The sequence below is a fragment of the Tribolium castaneum genome, chromosome 6, assembly GCF_031307605.1.
Source record: "Tribolium castaneum strain GA2 chromosome 6, icTriCast1.1, whole genome shotgun sequence".
Lineage (NCBI taxonomy): Eukaryota > Metazoa > Arthropoda > Insecta > Coleoptera > Tenebrionidae > Tribolium > Tribolium castaneum.
In genome coordinates, this window is record NC_087399.1 from 12,914,257 (window position 1) to 12,936,677 (window position 22,421).

The following is a 22,421-nucleotide window of genomic DNA, read 5'->3' on the forward strand; positions in this document are numbered from 1 at the left end:
TTTTTTTTTTTTAAATAATTACTTTCAGTACACGTAAGTAGTATAAGCGAACAATTAGTGCTAATGAGGTCATTATCTAATGACCGCTGCAACTTTCTCTTAATGACCGCTACACTTTGGCCGCTACAATTTTGCTATATGTCATACAATATATAAGACCAAAGAAAATTTAGGAAAATATTCAGTGTTGTTCTCGTGTTTGTTCTTGAAGAAGACGTCTTGGTGTATTGTGAAATTAAGGTAAGTTTTTTAAGAAATTATTTTAAATATTTATTAACTGTTGTGAATTTGTGTTAGATGCCTGGAAAACGTGTATCTTCTATGCCATTGAAAAAATCATCTCCGAAGCGTTTTAAAGCCCCAGGTGATGGTGGATGTGTAGAAGAAGAGGAAATTAGTGCTTCGCAAGTTCCATCGGTTCCGAAGTCGTCTTTGTCAGCATTTCCAGCTGCTTCACCACCACCACCACCACCATCGCAATCCATAGAATTAGCGAGAGTATCTGAAATAGGTCTTAGCCAAGCTTGCATGCTATACAACAGCCGGTGCACGCTTAGAATTATATAAGTATTTAAAACCCCTTGGCAAAAGGGTATTGTATTTTGATACCGATAGTATCATTTTCGTTAAAAAAGAAGGGGAATATGAACCTCCTACTGGCGATTTCCTAGGTGACCTCACTGACGAAATGATTGAATATGGCGAAGGTAGTTATATAACTGAATTTGTCAGTGGGGGTCCTAAAAATTATGCCTACAAATTTTGGAATGAAAATGAGCACAAAATTCAAACTGTGTGTAAAGTCAAGGGGTTAAGTTTGCATTATCAAAATGCTCAATTAGTTAATTTCGACAAAATAAAAGACATGCTGTGTAATAACACCGACCAAACTGTTAAATTGACCGATCGCACAATAATTCGAAATGAGACTTATGATGTTATGACAAAAGAAACAACTAAGACGTATCGTATAAATTATACAAAACGACGACGTTTAGATGATGGTTCTTTTGACACCTTACCATATGGCTATAGAGATGTATAATAATATAAGATGTATTATTTAATCTTTTAATAAATAAATAAATCTAATAAATATGATTTCTGTGATTTTATTTTGATTTAACCCAGAATGTGTGTGTGTGTGTGTCGCGCCCGTCCCCGCGCCGCCGCCACCCCGTCCCGCGCCCGTTCCCGCGCCGCCGCCACCCCGTCCCGTCCCGCGCCCGTTTCCGCGCCGCCGCCCCGTCGTCCGCGCCGCGCCCCGTCCGCGTCATGCTGGTGAGTAACGAGATATAAGGAAAGAAAGAAAAAACATGGATCTTGCAAAGTCTTTATTTATTCATGAAATATTTGTTAAACATTTTGTTGCATAGTTTGTCATTATTGTGAAAATCTTTGTTAAATAACTTTAGAAAATCATCAACAGAATTGCCTAATGCGTAGTTTAAAAGAAATAAAGTACAGTATTTGCCACAGACGGTTGAAGAAAAATCTTGAATTTGAGAAATATTGTAAGACCACATCATAGCATTTTTTCTAAGAAATTTTAAAATATTCGGAGGCGGCTGATTTCCAAAACTATCAAAGAAGTATGCGAAACCAAATTTATCAATGTAAACAGCCATCCAATGACTACCCGGGAGGTAATCAGGGTCTCTGTTGATAATAACCATAGAGGGTCTGGTGATTAGGACAGGTAGAGTGTTATACGCAGAAACAAGAACGTGGTGTCTTTTCTTCCGAGAGATCATCTCCAGACACGTTTTGAGTTGTAAAGTATTCATTGTACCAACTAGCCAAGTTTTGTACGTTTTGAACAGCGCACACCGAATCGCTGATTATATGATTCACACAACAATTCGTATCAAAATGTTCTCTCAAGTAACGAAGCGATGGACACTCTAAATCTTCAATGTTTACAATTTGACTTTTTGGTAAACGTTTCAAAAGTAGACGCTTCTTATCTATTCCTTTCACGTATATACACTTTGAATTTTTCGTAGTTTCATTCAATATTTCAGACAACTTTTCGTAGTCGTAATTACCGCAGTTCCAAGAAAGCCCGTGAAAGTTATTCGTCAACCAATCGGCTTGCTTCTGATAACGATGCGGTAAGGTTGAAAGATCATCGGGTGGTTTAAACAAAAAGATGTCTGGTGCGCTTTTGTTCGTATTAAATACAGCTAATTCTTTTATGGTTAAAGTTTCGGTACAATTACCGTAATTGAACCCTTGAAAATCCACAAACACAACCATTTCGGATGACGGGTAAAATGAAAGTAGCAAATTTTTCATTTGTAATAGCAATTTATTTATCACTTATATAAATTTATCAACTACTATAATCTACAATTACATTACGTTTTTTATCAATTTCTATTACACTATCAAATTCACCATACACTAAACAATTGACAGTTTCTGTAAGAGCAGTGTTAAAACCAACTTCTATTCGTAAACTTCCGTTCTTTATCAAATTCCATGAAAGAGCATTATGCGATGATAAGTCAGGTGTCAAATCAAAAACAGCTATTGAATATCCATCAGCATAATTATCACGTGAAATCCCATTTCCAGTGTTTAGAAAATGTATACCAGTACCAGAAAATAATGTGTGGTACATTGAAACAAATTTCTTATTTGGACCGATAAATGTAGGTTGTAAGGGTTTACTAGGAATTTGGTTACCATCCACGTACAAGGATAGATAGTTTAAACCAAAGTTTTCGAAATTAAATGGATTTAAGGAATAATCACCGTTAAATGCTTTATTTGTCACAAAGCACAATGCACATCTTTTTGGAAGTTGGCCCAAATAAACATTATCCAATGATTTTCCTTGTACTCCTTGCGGTATAGTCAAAACCTTTAATTCTGTTCGCGTAATTGGATATTTTGCAGTTGAAAGCTCTAAAGCCTTTGCATGCGCAAGTAATACGCTTGGATTTATCCGATTTCTTCTAATCATTAGAGTTGCATCAGTAATTTGAATTTTTCCATTAAGATTATTTGATGACATCAATGCAAAACTATCACGAGAACGTACAAATTTTAATCTCATTTCTACACCGTTGATTAAAAATTTTTCTTGATTAAATATATCACAATTTAAGTGACCAATAAGATCGACTTCTTTACTCGTCGACGTTAGTTTGAGTCTATTGGCGAATCCACTGTTCTCATTGGTTACTACATTCATTTTGCCTGCCGTATCGGCGTACCATAATCCACAAGTTAAATGGGAATTCTTCGCCCCTGAGTCATAATTTAAAAGTGTCTCCAAATAACATTTATAAGCGTATGTATTATTTGGTGGTGAAATCAGTTTTTGATTTAGGTATACATCAACTTGACTAAACATTGAGTGGAGAATATTATTAACTGGACCAATTGTATCTTCAGCGGTATAATTACTACCGTCATCTTTGCATATTTTAATACAAAGTGAAAGTAAAGTTTGCGATAAATCTATATAGTCTTCACCACCTGGTATTACAAATTCTAAAGGACTATTTTCAGATATACTAGATACAGTTTTGTAATGAACCCATTGACCGCTTTCGATGCTTGTTTGAGTTGGCGGTAAAGCAAAAAGATCCAATTCACTTTTCGCGCACTCACAACTATGAGGATGTAAAAACGACATTCTAGCTAAAGATATCTTGATGTTTAATAACTGAACTCGTTTTACACTTCTTTGCAGAACGACGTGAAGAACTATTCTGACTTTTATTTTGTACTAGCCTTCTTTTTATAGATCCAGATCCTACCAAGTTGTCTAATTTATCTTGAGCTTTTCGTTTCAAATTTTCAACTGACTCATTTACACGTGTCTTGAATGCATCCTTTACAGGCACCTCATTAACAATGTCGCCAAGAAAATTTGAACCAGTGCGTAGTGTTTCCTTACCAATTGTTTTAACACCACTCTTTATTAACGGCATTACCGTACGAAAAAGTCCCCGTAAAAAACTACCAATACCATAACCCTTTTGGTAACTAATTCCTTTGTAAATAGCACCTACACCTGAACCAGCTTGATTGATGTAGTAATCGTGATAATGACATGAAGGCATTACGAAATTTTTTTAAAATGAAGTTTAACGCACACTGTTCCAAACTGAAATGGCACTTTCTCACCAGTTGCACTTCTTATATCAATTTCAATGTTTTCAAATTCCCTTTTCAACAGAGGCACGTAATGCGGATGCGAAAATAATTGCGTATGATGTGTACCGTAAATGTAGTGTTTATTATCGATAACAACGATTCGAATTACTTTTGCCATTATATCGCCCACCAATTGTGGTTCAATTATATCACTGTATACGAAAAGTTGTGAAGGCAAACCCAACATAATGTTTGCTGGATGTGTTGAAGTTTTACTCAGTACATTTGTATCCGGTTGAAAACCTAATTGTAGACTTAATGTCGGTGAAAATGATAGACTTGTCAGATATTTGCTACTGCTTGTTACAGTTACTCTTTTTGAACCATCATTTAATCTGAACTCAACATTATCTTTTACTAAAACTCTTACCGAGTTTAGAGCATCCACAATAGATTCGATCGTTTCGTAGTTACCAGCTTCAAGCTTAGTCTTATATTTCGTCATAATTACATCGTGTTCAAATGTGATCGTTTTCATTTTAAGATCGCGCATGAATTCTTTCGAAGACTTGTATTTCCTTCTTCGAACCTGATCATCGATCCATGTCGCAAAACGGGGATCTTTAAACAATATGTCAATGGCTTTTTCACCTTTTTGCATAATCGCCGATAAACTAAATTCAAAAGAGCAGTAAATAATATTTTCACCACTGTTGATGGTTAAGAAGGAACACGGATACTGTATTTCCGAAAGTCCCACACACCATTCACCATCCAAATGAACAGTTTTTGGAAGTTGTGTGCAAAAGTGCGTTGTTGTATTTTCGGGAAAGTAATTGGTTGAGCTGTTTGATACCAAAGTTAAATAAAATTCGTTATTCATATCGATGTAAGGGAACTGCACGGAATCCACGAGTTAAACTTTGAAGGATAATTTTTCCACTGCACAAAAATTTCACATTTACCTCTTTTATATCGCTTCTTCAATACTTTTTCAATGTGAAATGTACTCTGGGGGTCGTACGTTACGCGCTGTAATTCGGGGTGATAGAAGACGCCCTCTATTGGTTCATCCATTAAATCGGAAATTTTGTACACAACGGGTTGTCTCATTATAACATCAGTTATTTTGAATATTTCACCGCTCCAATTACTCATGTAGCCTTTTTCAAATACGTGCTTGTACTTGGTGATTCTGACGTAATCTCCAACTTTGTACACATTTTCGAGTTTGATCGTTTTAATATTCTTCTTTCTCGTACTCATAATGTTATCGTATACTTGCGCAACGTTGTCAGGATTTACCTCGTTAGGAGCCATTTTAATAGTACGATGATAAGAATTATTGTAAGAGTGCATGAATTCGGGTAATACATCAATGTATTGCATATTATTTGCAAACGTAAAATATTTATGCATTTTTGTTTTTAAAGTTTTATTGAACCTTTCTACCACAGCAGCTTTTACATCAGGATTATTTGTTACATAATAATTTATATCATATTGTTTAAACAATTTTTGGACATTTTTCGCTAGAAATTCTTTTCCCTTGTCAGTCTGAAGATTAACCGGAACACGCTCATCAAATATTTCTTTAAAAGCTGCAGCCACTTCATTTCCCGTCTTTGTGTATAAAGGTTTAACCCATGCAAACTTGGAAAATACATCGATGACAGTTAATAGGTAATTTACACCTCGATTATGTTTTGCGATGTTTCTCATATCTATTAAATCAGCTTGAAATAAATCGTCTATGTTGGTTACATGATAACTATTTCTAGGAAATCGACGACGAACTTGCTTATGTAATGTATAAGATTCCACACCTTCTAGCCATTTATTAATTTTTTTCTTATGTATATTTGTAAACTTAGCTAAGTTGTTAGGACTCGAAAAACCAAGAGGGTCACGAGGTATAAAATATCTTTCCTTTATTTCATCCATTTTTGTCTACTTGCTTTCATACGGCGACCAAGGAACTCTCAAGCGTTTTTGTTTTCTTGATGACGATCGCATTGATTTCTTCGTTATTTGACTATCCTCTTCTTCTTCTTCTTCTTCTGTGTCAAACTTTGACGACGATATTGGTTTTACTTTCACTTCGTTTTTTACTTCTTGCTTTTCAGCACCTTGTTCATTTATATATTTCAAACGTTTTGGATTAATTATAAGAGTACGTGGAACGTTTATTTTATACAAAATTTCCGCAAAATTTTTCCATCCGACAGGCTCGGCATTTAACTTATTACTACTCTTCATAACATCAGTGATTAGATCAAATATATTGGAACCAGGAATTGTGTTTCCATCGTAGATAACGTTTCCGGTTTCATTCCATGCAACTCCATTGTGTGTTAAATTGTTTAACAAAGCATTCGCTTTAACTTGTAAGGGTCTTGGTAGGGAACTCAAAATGTTTCGAGTAATTCGTTCAGATTGTTCTAATTGATTTTCTTTAGAATAAATCACAGGTATGGTAACAGGTTCACGAGAACGACTTATCATTTTTAGATATCTTTGAAGCACTTGATTATACAAAATCCATTTTTCATTATCATCAATGTTTTTCGTATCTATGATTCTTTTCATTTCATGATCTAAATCATTTAGGGTGTTTGGCTGAGTGCTTTTGTTATTATGCAAACGTTCAAGTTCGGATGAATCAATGAGTACCATTTTTTTCGTATGTTCCATTATTTATTAAATAAATGACCCAACACACCCGAAATTATTGGAGCCAACAACAATGGTAAGAAAGCACCTCCTTTTTGCACAATTAGTTTCTTTTTTCTCTGGAGAGATAATTTACGATTTACTAAATTTCTCAGTAATTTTTTATGTTTCTTTAATTTGCTCTTTTGAGAACCATTTAAAGGAACTTTCCCTAATAACGTATTGTGAGCGCACTCGCATATACAATGCACCAAGTTTTTATCGGCAGAATTAAGAATTGATTTACGATAAACAGGTGTTGTTCTATGCAAAAATTTTAATAACTCGGCGTTTCTTTCTAACGCTCGCGACATCTCAACGACGACTGACGCATAAACTACTTACTTTTATATTTATAATCTCTCTTAGGTATGTATGCATAAGAAGGTTCTTCATCAGGTAGAATATTTGTTCGAATACGGAATTCATCTGGAGTATCTTGTTTTAAATCAATCAACAAATAACCATGCGGTCTCATTGTGGCATCCTTATAAGCTTCCTGGATAAATTTTATATTTTCAGGAAAAATCTGTCTAGCTAAGAAATTAATTTGAGCTTTATCACGAGGATTTTTAAAATAAACGATATAGTTCGCATTCAAAGAAATATCTCTCTGTCCTTTTCCTTGATGAAACAAATTTTGCGTAATGTAGAAGACACTAAGGTTTCGATGATGACTTCCCTTAGTGAAAATATCGACCACACTGCCATTAGTCTCTCTCATCAGATCATCCAAAATTATCAATGTCGCTTCTGTACCATCAAAATCATTCATATCAGGAACGCCTTGACGAAATTCAAGATTACTATTATTGATTACATTAGTTTGATACAACGGTTGCCACTCGTCATAAAACCAAAGCACTCGTTCAAATTTTTTATCACAGACCGAATTTATGTGGTTCAAAAATCGTATAATAAAGTGCGTTTTTCCGCAAGCAGTTGGACCAGCTATAATTGCTGTAAACGGAGATTTGAATCGTAAGTCCATTCTATTTCAAATAACTTTCATTATTCAACACCAAACCAATAATGATAACTTTTGCTACGCGGCGGAATATTTAAAGAAAACAGAGTATACATTTTATTTAATTATTTATTATCACAGACAGTTATAATCATTATTTTCCCTATAATATTGTATTCTATTTTCGACAGCAGTTTTTACATTCACAGGCAGTTTCAAAACTATCTCATACAAGGTTGCATTTTGTTCATACCGATTCTTAATAATATCATACAATTTTTGAGATAAATTTTTACATCCATTCTCCATAACATCAAGCGCAACATTATTTATAAAACTATCGTAACATGGATAGAATTTATATTGAATTCTTCTTGCATGAAGCAGATTCAATAAATGCTCGCCCATATTTACGACAGTTTTAATTGTGTTCAATGATAAATAAATGCCCTTGTACACGCTGGGTTGACTAGGTATAAATTGAAGAGTATTATATCTACAAACCACCACGACGTAGCCACTTAGCATACACAACATCTGACCTTCTGGAACACTAATTTCTTCTACTTCTTCGTCCTCCTCTCTTGATTCAAAGATCTTGCTCATTTCTTTTAAAAACTCTTCAAAGGTTTCAATAGAAAAACTTATCGCCGATGTTAATTCTGGATTATGTATCTTCAACAACGGCACAAAATCATGGAGTGGTTTTACTCCAATCGATAAAAGTTTGCTACCAGACTTAGTTATAGGATACACCACTTCATGAATTAAACGAAACTTCTCATTGATCACCATCCGAGCCGTTCTCTCAGCTTCATCTTTCTCACTTCTCTCAGCTTCATTTTTCTCGATGTTGTCGGCCATTTCCATCAACGATCGCTCCAACACAGGATCCGACCATTCAGCTGGTGTTATGATGTCTTCTTCAGCGTGGATAGGCTGAGGCGACTTGGGGGATGCAGCTTGGCTAAGACCTATTTCAGATACTCTCGCTAATTCTATGGATTGCGATGGTGGTGGTGGTGGTGGTGAAGCAGCTGGAAATGCTGACAAAGACGACTTCGGAACCGATGGAACTTGCGAAGCACTAATTTCCTCTTCTTCTACACATCCACCATCACCTGGGGCTTTAAAACGCTTCGGAGATGATTTTTTCAATGGCATAGAAGATACACGTTTTCCAGGCATCTAACACAAATTCACAACAGTTAATAAATATTTAAAATAATTTCTTAAAAAACTTACCTTAATTTCACAATACACCAAGACGTCTTCTTCAAGAACAAACACGAGAACAACACTGAATATTTTCCTAAATTTTCTTTGGTCTTATATATTGTATGACATATAGCAAAATTGTAGCGGCCAAAGTGTAGCGGTCATTAAGAGAAAGTTGCAGCGGTCATTAGATAATGACCTCATTAGCACTAATTGTTCGCTTATACTACTCACGTAGTAATAAGTCCCTCGTATTTACTGAAATAACTTGAAAACTTTCACCCGATTTAGGGAGATAGTCACGATACATTTTCATATGTTTGATGAGAAAGATCCTGTATTTCTCCTGTGTCTGACTTCCTGACTTCTACCGCATCGCCTGGGTCGATGAAGGCAGAAATGTTGGCGTAGGCGTTGTATTAAAAGATCCCTAGGAAAGAAGTTAGCAGGGTATTAATGTTGTCCAAACAACAACGCTTTCAAAATACTAAATGCCCCTTGCCTTTGTAAGTCATTTAAAAATCGAAAGTCAATTTATTGATTCTACTAAAACAGAAATTTTTAATAATCCAAGATTATTTATTTTATATTTTTGCGTAATGTACTTCGAAAATAAAGATTCTTAATAGTTATTTATTAGATACACAAGACGATAAAATATGATTTTATCTGTGAGAGTGATTTCAGATGCTGAAACGCTCAAGAAGATAATAGTGAATAAAATTCACGACGATAAAATCGTCGTGAACAATACCACATTTTATTCCATATTCCATTATTTCAATAGAATTACTGAGTTATTTTAATTGATTTTTTTTTTGAAAATGTTATTGCAAAATCTTTAAAACTAACTTTTTTCTATTCAGTGTGTTTGTGAGAAATTTACAGAAATATTTAGAAGCCAAAAAGGTTTGTCCTATGACCATATTGCGTGGAAACGTTTTCACTAGCTTCAACTGACTATTTACGAAATTTATCAAAGATTCTTAGAAAAGTTGCTTCGAGAATGAGTAAAAAAATAAATAAAAACCAAATTTCCCTTTGAAGTTCGATGTTCACTCTAATGCCAGAAATGTCAGGAAGATCTCACAAAAAAGCGTCTATATACAACGCAAACAATATTAATCCTGATGTAAATATAGGGCACACATTTTAGTCAAGGTTAAGAGAAAAGATTGGCCTCGCCCCAGCCAAAATTAGTACTCCCCCCCCGCAGATTTTTCGAGCAGAAGTTTGACTGGACGTTTAAAACTAGTGTCGCTAAAGACCAACAACCGTTTATTTTTAGGTCTCTAGAGATAGGTACATCATCGCGGGAGATGATCTATTATAGTTGGCAGCTTAGTTTTTACTGCAGGCAGTTGAAATATCCCAAAAGCACTGAACACTGTTACACTCTGCAACTCCAAAATCCTTCTTTAGACGAAAAGAGCTGCACTGTACCTACATATTTTTCAAAGTGTTGACTTCGGGTGTACGAGTTATAGGTACAACTCCAGACAGGATGAAATTTTTCATGTAGGGATATATTAGGCTGCGATGATTCTGTGAGAAAAACTATCGATAGAACTTAGATTTTTAATTTATATTCTGCATAAAACAATGAACAAAAACCAATTACTGTTGATTTTTTCTTGAACAAGAAAATACTAAAAAAAACATTAAGAAAAAAATTGATGGACATGTTAATATTATACAAGTCGCTAAGAAGTATGAAAATAGCTAGTACATTAAAGTTTGCTATCTAAAGTACCTAGAAGTATTTAGGAACAGAAATATTTAAAAGTGTGTACTCTAATTTGCTTTGGAGATATAGGGCAAAACTGAATCAGACAGCGATGGCAAATTGATTGAGCATATGGACAGGTTAAGAAACCCATCTAAACAATGTTGTCCAAGAAAAATGCCCATAAAGTTTCTCAAAAAGCACAGAACCTATGAAAACATAGTATAAATTTATCCCATGGTTTATCCGATCGTCGAACGACCAGATAATTTATTCCGTAGTTTATACAGTAGTTTATCCTATCGGGCGTTTATGGGACGATTGAAAAACTGATTTTTTAAATTTATCCTAGGGATAAAGTTATCGGGAGTTTATCTGACGATTGTAAATGCGGCCCTTAATGATATAAAAATAACAAGTGACTACAGCCGAAACAAAGAGTATATAGTATATTTTAGTATACACACAAATTGAAAAAGCTTAAGAAAATTCTAGTTTCTTAGTAAAATACAGGTATAGAGGGCATGTATCCAGCATAGTGAATGACCAGAACAGGTATAAGTAAGTATTCAAGAAACTTAAACTATAGTCGATTTTTTTTTATAATCAACTGTCTAAGAGGCGTGAGGTTGGCATTATCATAAATAGTAATTTTTTTGAATTAAGGTTGGTGTAATTTTTTACCTGACAAATTCAATTTTCAAAATTTTCAAGTTGTTTCCAATTTAAAACACGTACAACAACACATTTAGTTATTTTAGACTACCTTCAGACTAACGAATTAACGCTTAACACTAACATCCAATTTTCAAAAATGTCAGATCTGGTGTTCAAAATGTCAAATACAGAATACAGCTAGTTTCAAAAGTGGTTGGACATGAATTTTTAGGGTGATATAGTCTGCTCTTTATCAGAATTTTGACAATAATAGTTAATTATATAAAAAAATAAAACTATAATCCATTCAAGTAAACTTATATGAGTCACAACAAAATCTAAATTTACTTCATTTGTAATACAATATTTTTAGACAGCATTGGTCATAAACAAACCATTAAAAAAATTAAGTTATCGTAAGTAAGCTTTATAAAAAAGTGTATACTCACTACAACAAAAATAAAAAGTAATCACAATAAACTGTCACACTTTTCACCGCTCGGAACTAATTCTACACTCTCTGGCAACAATTCGCATAAAACAACACCGTAAGAAGAAAACTTTGCAAAATCGATACAGACTCCACAGGTGGATATGTGTTTTGACAAGTATGAAAAAAAAACGGATGATATTCCTTAAAGTAAATATAAATTAATAATGAACTCACTCAATCATGTTCTAATAATAATAAAGCAGTTTACCAAAAGTCTACGAACAACCGGTTATGGAAACTGAACTATTATAGACTCTACATTATATTTTGTATTCAGAAATGCGAACGTGAACCTAAATGTGTACTACGGATTTATGTAACTCACCAACCATACCAAATTCATGAACACTTGTGTGAATTACACCCGAAGCTAAGTAAACGTAAAATATTGTAAATTTTACAAGCATTGTAACTAAATTGTTTCAGACCAATACAAAAAAGAAAATAAAATTACATTAATCTATACAGCAATCTATCTAAACATTCATTAAAAACACTAAATTAATTACTAGTTGCTAACCTACACTACACTGCCTCTGTAAATTATTTTTTTTTAATTGCACAAAATCTTGTGTGTAACTAATCACGAAGTGTTCCGATCTCGCCTCGATGAAAAAATCGCTACTCGTAGATATGAAAAATACTCGTATATATCTATATTTGAGTGTCGTAGCTTAAATTTTACAAGGCCAAATTAATTTAACACATGAAACGTAACTAGGGCCACGCAAAATAATTAACAGACAAGATTTGTGTTAAAGTTTTGGCCGAAGATCTTTATTAAAAAGAAACAAAATATCTTTTTTATTAAGATCAAAATAACAGAAAAATGTTAAATTGTCGCGGTGGCTATGACCCACAGAAGATAACATCATTTCACTCAAAATTAAATCAACAAAAAAATTAAATATTTTATTACATATTCATTCAACAAGTAAAAAATTTGGTTAAAACAGCGTCGTAATAGGCAACCTTTCAGATTTCAAAAATGTGTCTAGAGTTTTTTTGTAAATTTTTACCGCACTGAAAACTGTAATTTATTAGTTATTTACCTAATGTGCTATTAATGAACAATTTGTTTCAATCGCAAAAGTTTTAAAAATATTTAAAGTTTAAAACAATTAACAAATATTTGAAAAAGTGGACTGTCTAAATAACGTTATGTACAAAGTCATAAAATTTTAAAATGTCTCCGCATCTGGGTACAAAACGCCTTAAAAGGTTGAACGGAGTGAGAAGGTCCGAAGAGGAACAAGCGCGTGAACGCAGAATTTGAAATTGGATTTTTAAGAAAAGTAATAAACAAAATGCTTTCTTTACAACTGTATATGTTGTTCCTAAATTTAGTCATTACCTCACAGGTCTGTTTGTATCTTATTTTAAGTAACTGTAACTGAGTTTAAGGGTGGATTTTACAAGCGTCGGATAACTTTATCCTAGGGATAAATTTTGAAAAATACATTGTTGTAACAATTGTAACCATAGTAATTATAGCAAGAATAACTTTATTTTTATTTATTGACTTTATTTATTGACGATTGTAAAATCCACCCTTTTAACCACTTTAACCCATTAGGGTTTAAAAGTCAATTTAATTTATTGTTCTATTAAAAAAAAATAATTTCAAATTGGATAAAAAAATATGGTAACTTTTAGAGAACTTTAGCAACAATATACTTAAATTAAAAAAAAGTTAATGTCATTTAAAAATAAAATTAAGAAAAACCCAATTTTAGTAATTTTTTATTAAAAAATTGCACAAGTTTTTTAATACTTTTTTAATGGGTTTTGTAAATGATTCTCTTTTTGTCATGCCATTTGAGCTTTAGGTTTTTTCCATAAAAACATTAACATTATTACGTTGTTTACCCCGTTATAACTTTGTTTGAAATATTTAAGTCGAGACAAGAACTGGTCTGTGAGGTAATAAGTTAACCTAGGAACGACATCCAATTTAGTGTAAAAAAACAATTTTGTTTCATTATTTTTCTTAAAAATTGAGTTTTAAAATTAGCGCATTCGCACAGTCGAGTGAACAGTCAGCCCAGTATACAGGGTGTATCAGAAATACGTGTGTGAATTTTAACACGTAATAAAACTCATCAAATACAACAACTTTTCTGTGTAACATTTTGCAAAATTCTTGTTTATAATTTTCATTTTTTTTAATTTAATTTTCATTTTTTCAATTTATAATTGTTTTCCTCCTTTCGTTGTGCAAACGAGCCGGTCAGTGCTTAATAATTTTGTATTGTTTGGATTCATAGCAACAATTGTTATTGTTGTTTTAAATTGTTTAAATTGTCCGTTACTATCACAACGAAAATAGTTGGGCTCTCTTATCTTTGTACCCTTAGGCGTGTACACGTTTCAGTATGTTATCTTTTTTCAAATTTTAAGTCAATTTGCAAATTTTTTATTGAATAAAAATTACAAATAGAAAAGATGTTTTATTTGTTGAGCTCTATTACCTGTTAAAATTAAAACACATATTTCTGATACAGTCTGTAGTTCAACCTTATTCTCATATGCACCACCGCTTGTAGCGTCTACATGAATTTGACTACGAGTAGATTTTATTACAAATTAAAAGTTTATTTGAATCCACAATTTCCTTTTTTTTTTCAGAGCCGTTTTTGTGGAATTTGAAAAAACGAAAAAAATGCATCTAACTAGCAATGTTATAAAGTAATAAATTTATTATTAGAAATAGTTATTTACAGACCAAGTGCGAGAAGACATTTTTCGCGCATGAGCGCATTATTTGAACACGAGTGAAAAACAAAGGAGTGCTTCATTAGCGCACAGAGGTTCGTACAATTTTTTTTAAACGAACACTAATTATTATTTTTCTTATTTGCGCTTATGTTGACGCTTATGGGCTTGCTAAAGTGTCAACTGTCAATCGAGTTAAAAAAAAATAAATCAGCGATTTCTTTATACTCTTTCAATATTTTAACATTTTCAACATCCAAAGTAGAAAAATGGCGACTTGTAAAGCAGATTTTACTATTATAAACTTAAATTATTTTTTTCGGTTTCGTACTAAGGACATTACGATACGCGATTTGCGATATGACTCGGAGATTTTGAGCTAAAATAAAGTTAGTTATCCCTTGATTTATTCTTATTAATTATTTACGAAAGCGCTGAAGGGTCACACACAAAAAAATTTTTAGACTAAATTGCCAGTTAGTAAGTCGGAATTGCGAGATACTAAGTCGGAACTGCGAGATACTAAGTCGGAATTGCCAGTTAGTAAGTCGGAATTGCCAGATACTAAGTCGGAATTGCCAGATACTAAGTCGGAATTGCCAGTTAGTAAGTCGGAATTGCGAGATACTAAGTCGGAATTGCCAGTTAGTAGGTGGCAATGTACAGATAGTAATTATCAATCAATAATAAGAATAGATAACAGTCCGTTTACAGTTTCGTTGTGGGATGGTTTACAGTGCGATTAAACATACTAAGTTGTTTAACTTGTAGAAAGTGCAAGTTGTTATCTAGTTTCCATAGCTTTAGAGTATGGAAGTTGATTCTTTACTTAAATTTTATTTTCGTTTGGGTTTACGGCATGCTGAAATCTTATCTTTCCTGGTTCTTCGACACGGAGTGTTTATAAGTGAAAGCACTTTAAAAAGAGCTTTGAGAAGACAACAACTATTTCGAAGAAAAAAGTATTCACGTCTGCAAAATGTTCTGGTATTCTTACAAGAAGAAATTCAAAAATCTGGACAATTGCATGGATATAGATGGATGCACTTGAGATGCCTTCAAAAAGGTTTTATAGTACGTCAAGAAACAGTACGCTTCATACTTCAGATAATTGATCCTGTTGGAGTTGAGTATAGAAGAAGAAAAAGGTTACGGCGAAGACAATATTTCAGTAAAGGACCCAATTTTCTTTGGCATGTAGATTCCTATGATAAGCTTAAACCATATGGTATTGCAATAAATGGTTGCATAGATGGATTTTCTAGATCCATAATGTGGCTTGAGGCTGGAAGTACAAGCAATGATCCTCGAGTTATTGCTGGCTACTTTTTAAAAACAGTGTATCGTTGTGGAGGATGCCCACGTACTGTTCGTACTGATATGGGTACAGAAAATTATTATCTAGAACAAATTCAACTTTTCTTTAAGCGTCTTGAAGATGATGAACATGCTCCACCAGCTTTCATATATGGAGCTAGTACAGCAAATCAAAAAATTGAATGTTGGTGGTCTATCCTACGCAGACATAATGCTCAATTTTGGATGAATTTATTTAGTAAACTAAAGGAAGACGGATATTTTGCAGGAACATTTCTTGACAAGTCTTTAATTCAGTTTTGTTTCATGGATATAATTCGAGTAAGTAAAATTTCTAATTTGCAAATTAATTAGTACAGTAATATTAGCTGTTTCAAAATTATGTAAATGTCAACGTCGCATTTTCTCTCAAAATTGGTTGTTATAAATTATTTATGCACTTCAAAAAATTAATAGCTAATGTAATCAATAGTTTCAATGAGAGATCTAATTATTTATACCTATTTTACATTTTTATCAACCATATTTAAAAAAATAATTCAGTATAATGCGACGTTGGGGTTTTTATAGTTTTGAAACAGCTAGTAGTTACATATTAGTTTCATCACAAATCCTTGGTTTTTATAAGTGTTATACAGGATTATTCATCAGTAATTAAAGATCCTATGACGTCGCTCTATGATGACGTCTGACAGTAGTACATTCAAGTTGATATCTATTTTTTACTTAACATCTATCAAAACTAATGTCCATTCAAATGCCGAGAAAGTTAATCCACAATTATAACTGTGGTTTTTATTTTACTGAATATAGCATAACACAGAACATTATTAATTGGCGGACAAAAGTCTTCATACATCAAATCAAAATTGAGGTTATTTTTATACAGCCATTTTACACATTTATGTCATCATCATGACATTGATGTATGAAGACTTTTATAAATGTGTAAAATGTAAATTCAATATTTTTTAACATTGCAGGATGAACTGGACGAAATATGCTTAGAATGGAACTCACATTCAATCACAAGTTCTAGGAACAGTATAAATCCAACAGGTAGACCTTTTGTGATGTATAATATGCCAGAACTGTATGAATCTTCTGATTACCTATTACAAGTGCCAGATGATGAAATAGAAGTTGTGAAAAATGAGTGTACATTTTTGGACAAAAGAATGCCTTGTGATAAAGACATTTTTGAACTGTGTAATGTACTAATAGAAGAAGGGCACTTAGAAAAACCTTCTGATCCATACAATGCAGTTAATCTGTACGTATATCTCCGAACTCAAATATTAAACTTATTATAATGTAAATTATTAATAAACTATGTTAAAGTAAACACGACGCAAGTGATTAATTTTTATCTGTAAAATGTAAACAAAAAAATTATACTACAAAAAATAAATAAAGTTTAATAGAAAATAAAGGTTAATATACAACTTGAAGAGAACTTGTCGTTTATTGATTAGTCCCACTAACTGGCAATTCCGACTTAGTATCTCGCAATTCCGACTTAGTATCTGGCAATTCTCACTTACTAACTGGCAATTCCGACTTAGTATCTCGCAATTCCGACTTAGTATCTGGCAATTCTGACTTACTAACTGGCAATTCCGACTTAGTATCTGGCAATTCCGACTTACTAACTGGCAATTTAGTCTAAAAAATTTTGTGTGTGTGACCCTTCAGCGCTTTCGTAATTATTAGATATTACAGCAGAAACATATTCTTTTTTCTTTTTCATTTGATCTTGTAACAAAGTGTAGATCGTCTTATTCTGCACTAAAACATTTTTATAATTAAATAAACTTAAATAAAACCTCCACAGGCCTCTACCGACGGTGTTCGTTTCATCTTAATTCTTTGTAGTATAAATCCGCGAAAAAATTAGTAATTGTTAAATATAATCAGTATCGTAAATTCAATACGATTACACTTATTTGACGATTAAATAGTTATAGTGAGTTCTGTGGCGTTTCCAGAACATTGAAGACGAAACTTACAAGTAAGGGTAGTCCAATATCCGAAAATCAATATGCCTAAAAACCGTCTCCACACTTCCGTCACCAAAAAACCACAAACAAACAAACTTAATCACTACTTAGAAGCCACTGTATGTACATCCCAAAACGATCACATTTTTCCTTTGGTTGAAATAATTCAGAAATAAAAACACCCAACACAAGAATAGCACCAGAGTTAATTAGAATCATTCAAAAAACACACCGAAAGTCTTCAACACGTTCACAACGCTATGTTTTTCGCGGTTTTGTACAGAAATGGCGATTATATTCAAGTTTTTCTGTGTATCTACCGGTTTACAAGAATTTGATTGTTTGCAATATAATTCGTTCTCTAACACAGTGATGGCGTTGGCTCACACTAGAGTCAACGAGAAGAAGGGACACCGACAAGAGCACCATCGGGCAAATACGGAAGTGCTCGGGCTGCGATCGGCACATGTTTACGGACACGATGCACGTTGACTTTGATCCGGAAGAAAGAAACACAGGCGCACTCTAATGGGTAAAATTTAAACTCCAAATCAGTTTCATATCGTGTCAGGGGGCCGCTTGTTAGTTGTGTGACTTTGTAACAGAGTTGGCAATGCTGAATAACAAACGATAGGGAAAATGCGTAGTACATTATATCGGTATTATATAAATGAGCCGTCTAAATGCAAAACTCACTCTGTCAAAAAATCGAAACATGGCTTACCCGCGCTTTCATATTTAGAATTTAAACAGCAATTTCATGATTCTGTTGTTTTTTACAAAATTCAATTTTTAATAGAGTAAAACTATATAAACGTTTAGAGTTTACTTTTGGAACCAATTAAAACAGTAGAATGGCATCATGTAACTTTTTGAATTTTCTTACATGTTACTGCTAAATTAAATATTTAAAAATAAAGTTTGTTTCGACATATTCCCCATCTGCTCCTTAATCGGTTTTTATTTGTTTTCATTAATTTCGCTTTTCACTCTTTGGTTTTAGTAAATCTAAACTACTATTTTATTCGTGAACTATGATTTGTACAGTATATGTGAGTATATGTCATTAAATTTTTACAGTTATAATAAAGCCATATAAAAAATGCCCTTGAAATATTATTATAACTTTCCAAAATAATTTTTTTGCAAATATGTATCTCAAAACTAACTTATTATGAAAAAGTGAGTTTTGCATGTATTATCCGTTTACGATTGTTTTAAACACGCGGCAGGTCTAGATATATTTTTATTAGGTTGGCTTCAGGTCAAATAGGCGAAGTAGTGAAGATTGACTAAAGTAATATTTCATTGCAACAATACTGTTGAGAACAGAAAATGTTTAGTCTGCAGTAAAATGCAAATTAGGGTTTCTTTGTGTAAGGATGTTCGTTGCTCACTTTGTCTCACTTTTCAAAACAGATGTTTAAATCACAGCAGGTAAAGATTTAAATATAATTGGTATAAACCATAGGTCGTGGTCGAATTGGTTCCCGTTAATCTTTATAAGTATAATTCTGTAAAAGGTGTTGGTCGAATTGGTTCCGGGGTGAGGGTCGAATTGGCTCCCGCATGAGCAGGTAGATAGAAAGGATTAAGTCAAAGATATGTTTATATTTTAGTTTTAAAGCTGGTAAAAGTTTTCAAATAATTATTTTGTTGGCACGGTATCCTACAACAAATTTCATTTATTCCTGGTTAACTAGTTATTTAGAAAAAAGAGAATGTTATTTTTTAAGTCCAAAGCTCTCTGTTTTCGTAAAATGTTCTGCAAATAAACTCATTTTGCACTGACCGTTCTCAGTTTACTAATTTGCGTATACCATTGTATTTCCTTTTTGTCGATTACATTGGGCATTAAAGAATGAATTCTCACAGATGATAGGGTTATATGCTATACGTATGTGCTCCGAGAAAAAAGTTTGAGAGAACTTAGACATGTGTCAAGTAAGTTTTCAACTTAGGAGATTCGGCTATGGAATTCACCCCAATATTCCGTTTTTGAAATTGTGAATTTATTTATACACTTAAAATGCCATTCCTGTTATCATAATACTTTAATCCGTTTAATTGACCTACCTGACCGAGGGAAACCAATTCGACTATAATTAGAGAGGATTACCGAATTTGGGAACCAATTCGACTCGTCCCAAACCAAAAAAGGTATTTCTGAAAACTAGTACTACTATACAAAAATTAATTAGATATATTTATTTTATATATATATAATTAATTTACAATAAATTACCTATACAATAAAAATTTATGAAAACAATTACAGATCTATCCCAAAAACAGCATCGTTGTCGTCATCGTCGTCGTCATTAAGATTAATAATAAATTAAGGAAAATCTCGTGTAATTAAAAAACTGTCTTCTACACTAATTACGTGACGGATACAATTTCTCCACAACACATAATCTATTTTTTCCGCTTTTCGTCGAATCATCACACTAATCCTTTTGTTAAGTTTTTTGTAAGTAAACCCGATGTGGCGTAAATTTTTTCTTAAAGTTGCTTCTGAATAATTAATCAGAATTTGTCCTTCCATTAGTCTTTTTTTAATTGCCTCAGTTGTAGGTACATTATTTTCTTTATACCTACATTGGATACACTGTATATTTTATTTCATCAATTTCACTTTCATGTATTGTTTCAAAAACTGAAGCGCGTGAATATTTCTTCCTTCCAAAATTTTCTTTCTCTTGGTTAATTATTTTATGTATTGTGGATTGTGATAATTTAAGTAGATCGGCCGTAAATTTTATAGGGGTTTTAAATTTTCGTTCTAATTAATTCTTATATAAAGTATTAACCAAACTTTTTGCATCGTCAGACAAATGCTTCCTTTTTGTTTGTTTTGAATTGGCCGAATCTTAAAAATAAAAATGATCAAAACACAAGTTGAGTTGTAGAAAAACACTTGCTTACCATAATCTCCTAATTGAAGTTGTTCATCGTCAATAGGTACCATTTCTTGATTAATCACATTGTTATCAATATTAAAGTCAATCGGCTCGTCACTGTTCCAACGTCTCCGCATTTTGCAAACTATAACAACTGTCCCGTACGAAAACTTGTTAGTAACTGATATTTTTCAGAAGGACCAATGTTGGTAATTTTAGAAAGTTAAGTAAATTTTGGTAGATTAATGGATTTCAGACTTGGTACCTATTTTACTCTTTACCTGCTAAGGCCCCATATCTGTTCATAACAACATTTGTTTTGAAACGTGAGACGAAGTGAGCAACAAACATCTTTACCCAAAGAAACCCTAATTTGCATTTTACTGTACACTAATCATTTTCTGTTCCCAAGTGTATTGTTGCAATTAGTCAATCTTTACTATTTCGCTTGGAGTACTGTACATTTCATCTGAAGTATCACACAAGGGGTGATGCCATTTAAAATTCTGAAGGAGTTGTTTGTATTACAAAAGGGACTGGTGCTACAATTTTTAAAAGTACAGTAAAGGGTGCCTTCCTTTAAATACAAATTGACCTCTCTCGGGGTTTTTAATTTTTTGTTTATTTTCGGAGATATTCAAGGTGGTGCGTTTTTAAGAAATCACCCTGTTTAAATACAAAGCAAAAATCTCCAATAAATAACAAAAACACAATGAGTAACGAGTAAAAACACGTTTAGTACAAAAAGGATAGCTAATGATATCTTTACCATAAATGTTAACGATGCATTGTTAAAAATTACAATGAATTCTTTATACACAAAAATACACGCCACGCCAATGCTCGATAACAAAACCCCCGAATCTACTAATGGACTCGTCCGCCACGAGTTTTCGTCTCTGCGCACTCCTACCACCGTGGACGTTCTGTCATTACCATGACTCTACGATTTATAGTGGAGTAAATTAGGTAAGCACACACCAGGGCGGAGCCTAATTGTTCACATATAAAGACCGGTTTCGGGGCAGTGGCGTAACAAAATGTGTTAGTGGATTGTTTAATTGCTTGTAAATAGTTAACTCAACTGTCAAAATTACAGTTCACTTACAACTGCTTCAAATGAATTTACAAATGATTCTTTCGTTTTTTGTGAAATCTTGCGATAATAAAGCACATCTACATGCCACTGCTTTAAAAACTCCCCTGCTTTTCACGATGGACTCGTCCGGGACGCGTTTTGGTCATCTACGCATACACGCCTAAGTATGGCGTTCTGTCATTTCTAATTTCATACTTAACTTCACTAATTTTTATGGTAGAGCAACTGTCAACGCCCAATAAATAAACCCAAACATCTTCTCATTATCTTCTCGATGCCATTTAAAGCAGGCAGACAATGGAGTGTTATACTCGAAAGTAAAAGTTTTTGGAAATTGCAGATTCTGAAAGTAGACACAAAATGATGTCTAGTAATATCGGTCTAAGTTTTTTTAAATCGGTACTTTTTTAGTAATAATAGAAAATTCGCGTTGTGACGTAAGCAATGTCTCGACTAATGATTGGTCAGTCTTTCGCTGCATACAATTAGCACTACGACCTA

At 33.1% G+C, this 22,421-nt stretch overlaps 2 protein-coding genes, 1 long non-coding RNA gene and 1 other non-coding gene across 8 annotated transcripts in view; 1 reads left to right on the forward strand and 3 right to left on the reverse strand.

The window, feature by feature from the left end:
* Positions 1 to 18,326, reverse strand: part of wge (winged eye) — a 119,277-nt gene extending 100,951 nt beyond the window's left edge. For all 4 annotated transcript variants that reach the window (XM_064357642.1, XM_008200973.3, XM_008200974.3 and 1 more), the window contains exon 1: positions 17,928 to 18,326. The gene's annotated coding sequence lies outside the window, so the exon portion shown is untranslated. The remainder of the gene's footprint in view (positions 1 to 17,927) is intronic.
* Positions 1,221 to 7,421, forward strand: LOC135266494 (uncharacterized). The gene is made up of 2 exons (XR_010334575.1): positions 1,221 to 6,862; positions 7,195 to 7,421. It is a non-coding gene; the product is annotated as an uncharacterized LOC135266494 (long non-coding RNA).
* Positions 7,904 to 9,248, reverse strand: LOC135266493 (uncharacterized). Its single transcript, XM_064357376.1, has 2 exons — positions 9,038 to 9,248; positions 7,904 to 8,980 (listed from the first exon to the last, which is right to left on the reverse strand). Exon 2 carries the CDS (start codon positions 8,978 to 8,980, stop codon positions 7,928 to 7,930), a length of 1,053 nt encoding a protein of 350 aa, XP_064213446.1. The 5' UTR covers positions 9,038 to 9,248; the 3' UTR covers positions 7,904 to 7,927.
* A 1,785-nt stretch (positions 18,327 to 20,111) lies between the features above and the next one.
* Positions 20,112 to 21,949, reverse strand: LOC103314574 (uncharacterized). 2 transcript variants are annotated; one of them, XR_010334713.1, is made up of 3 exons: positions 21,179 to 21,940; positions 20,847 to 21,119; positions 20,112 to 20,790 (listed from the first exon to the last, which is right to left on the reverse strand). It is a non-coding gene; the product is annotated as an uncharacterized LOC103314574 (transcript). The 2 variants fall into 2 exon arrangements; XR_010334712.1 differs by having other exon boundaries at positions 20,847 to 21,949.
* Positions 21,950 to 22,421: the final 472 nt, after the last annotated feature.

Coding starts and splice junctions, on each gene's coding strand:
- LOC135266493 (XM_064357376.1), bottom strand. CDS start 8,980: ATGCCTGGAAAACGTGTATCTTCTATGCCATTGAAAAAATCATCTCCG.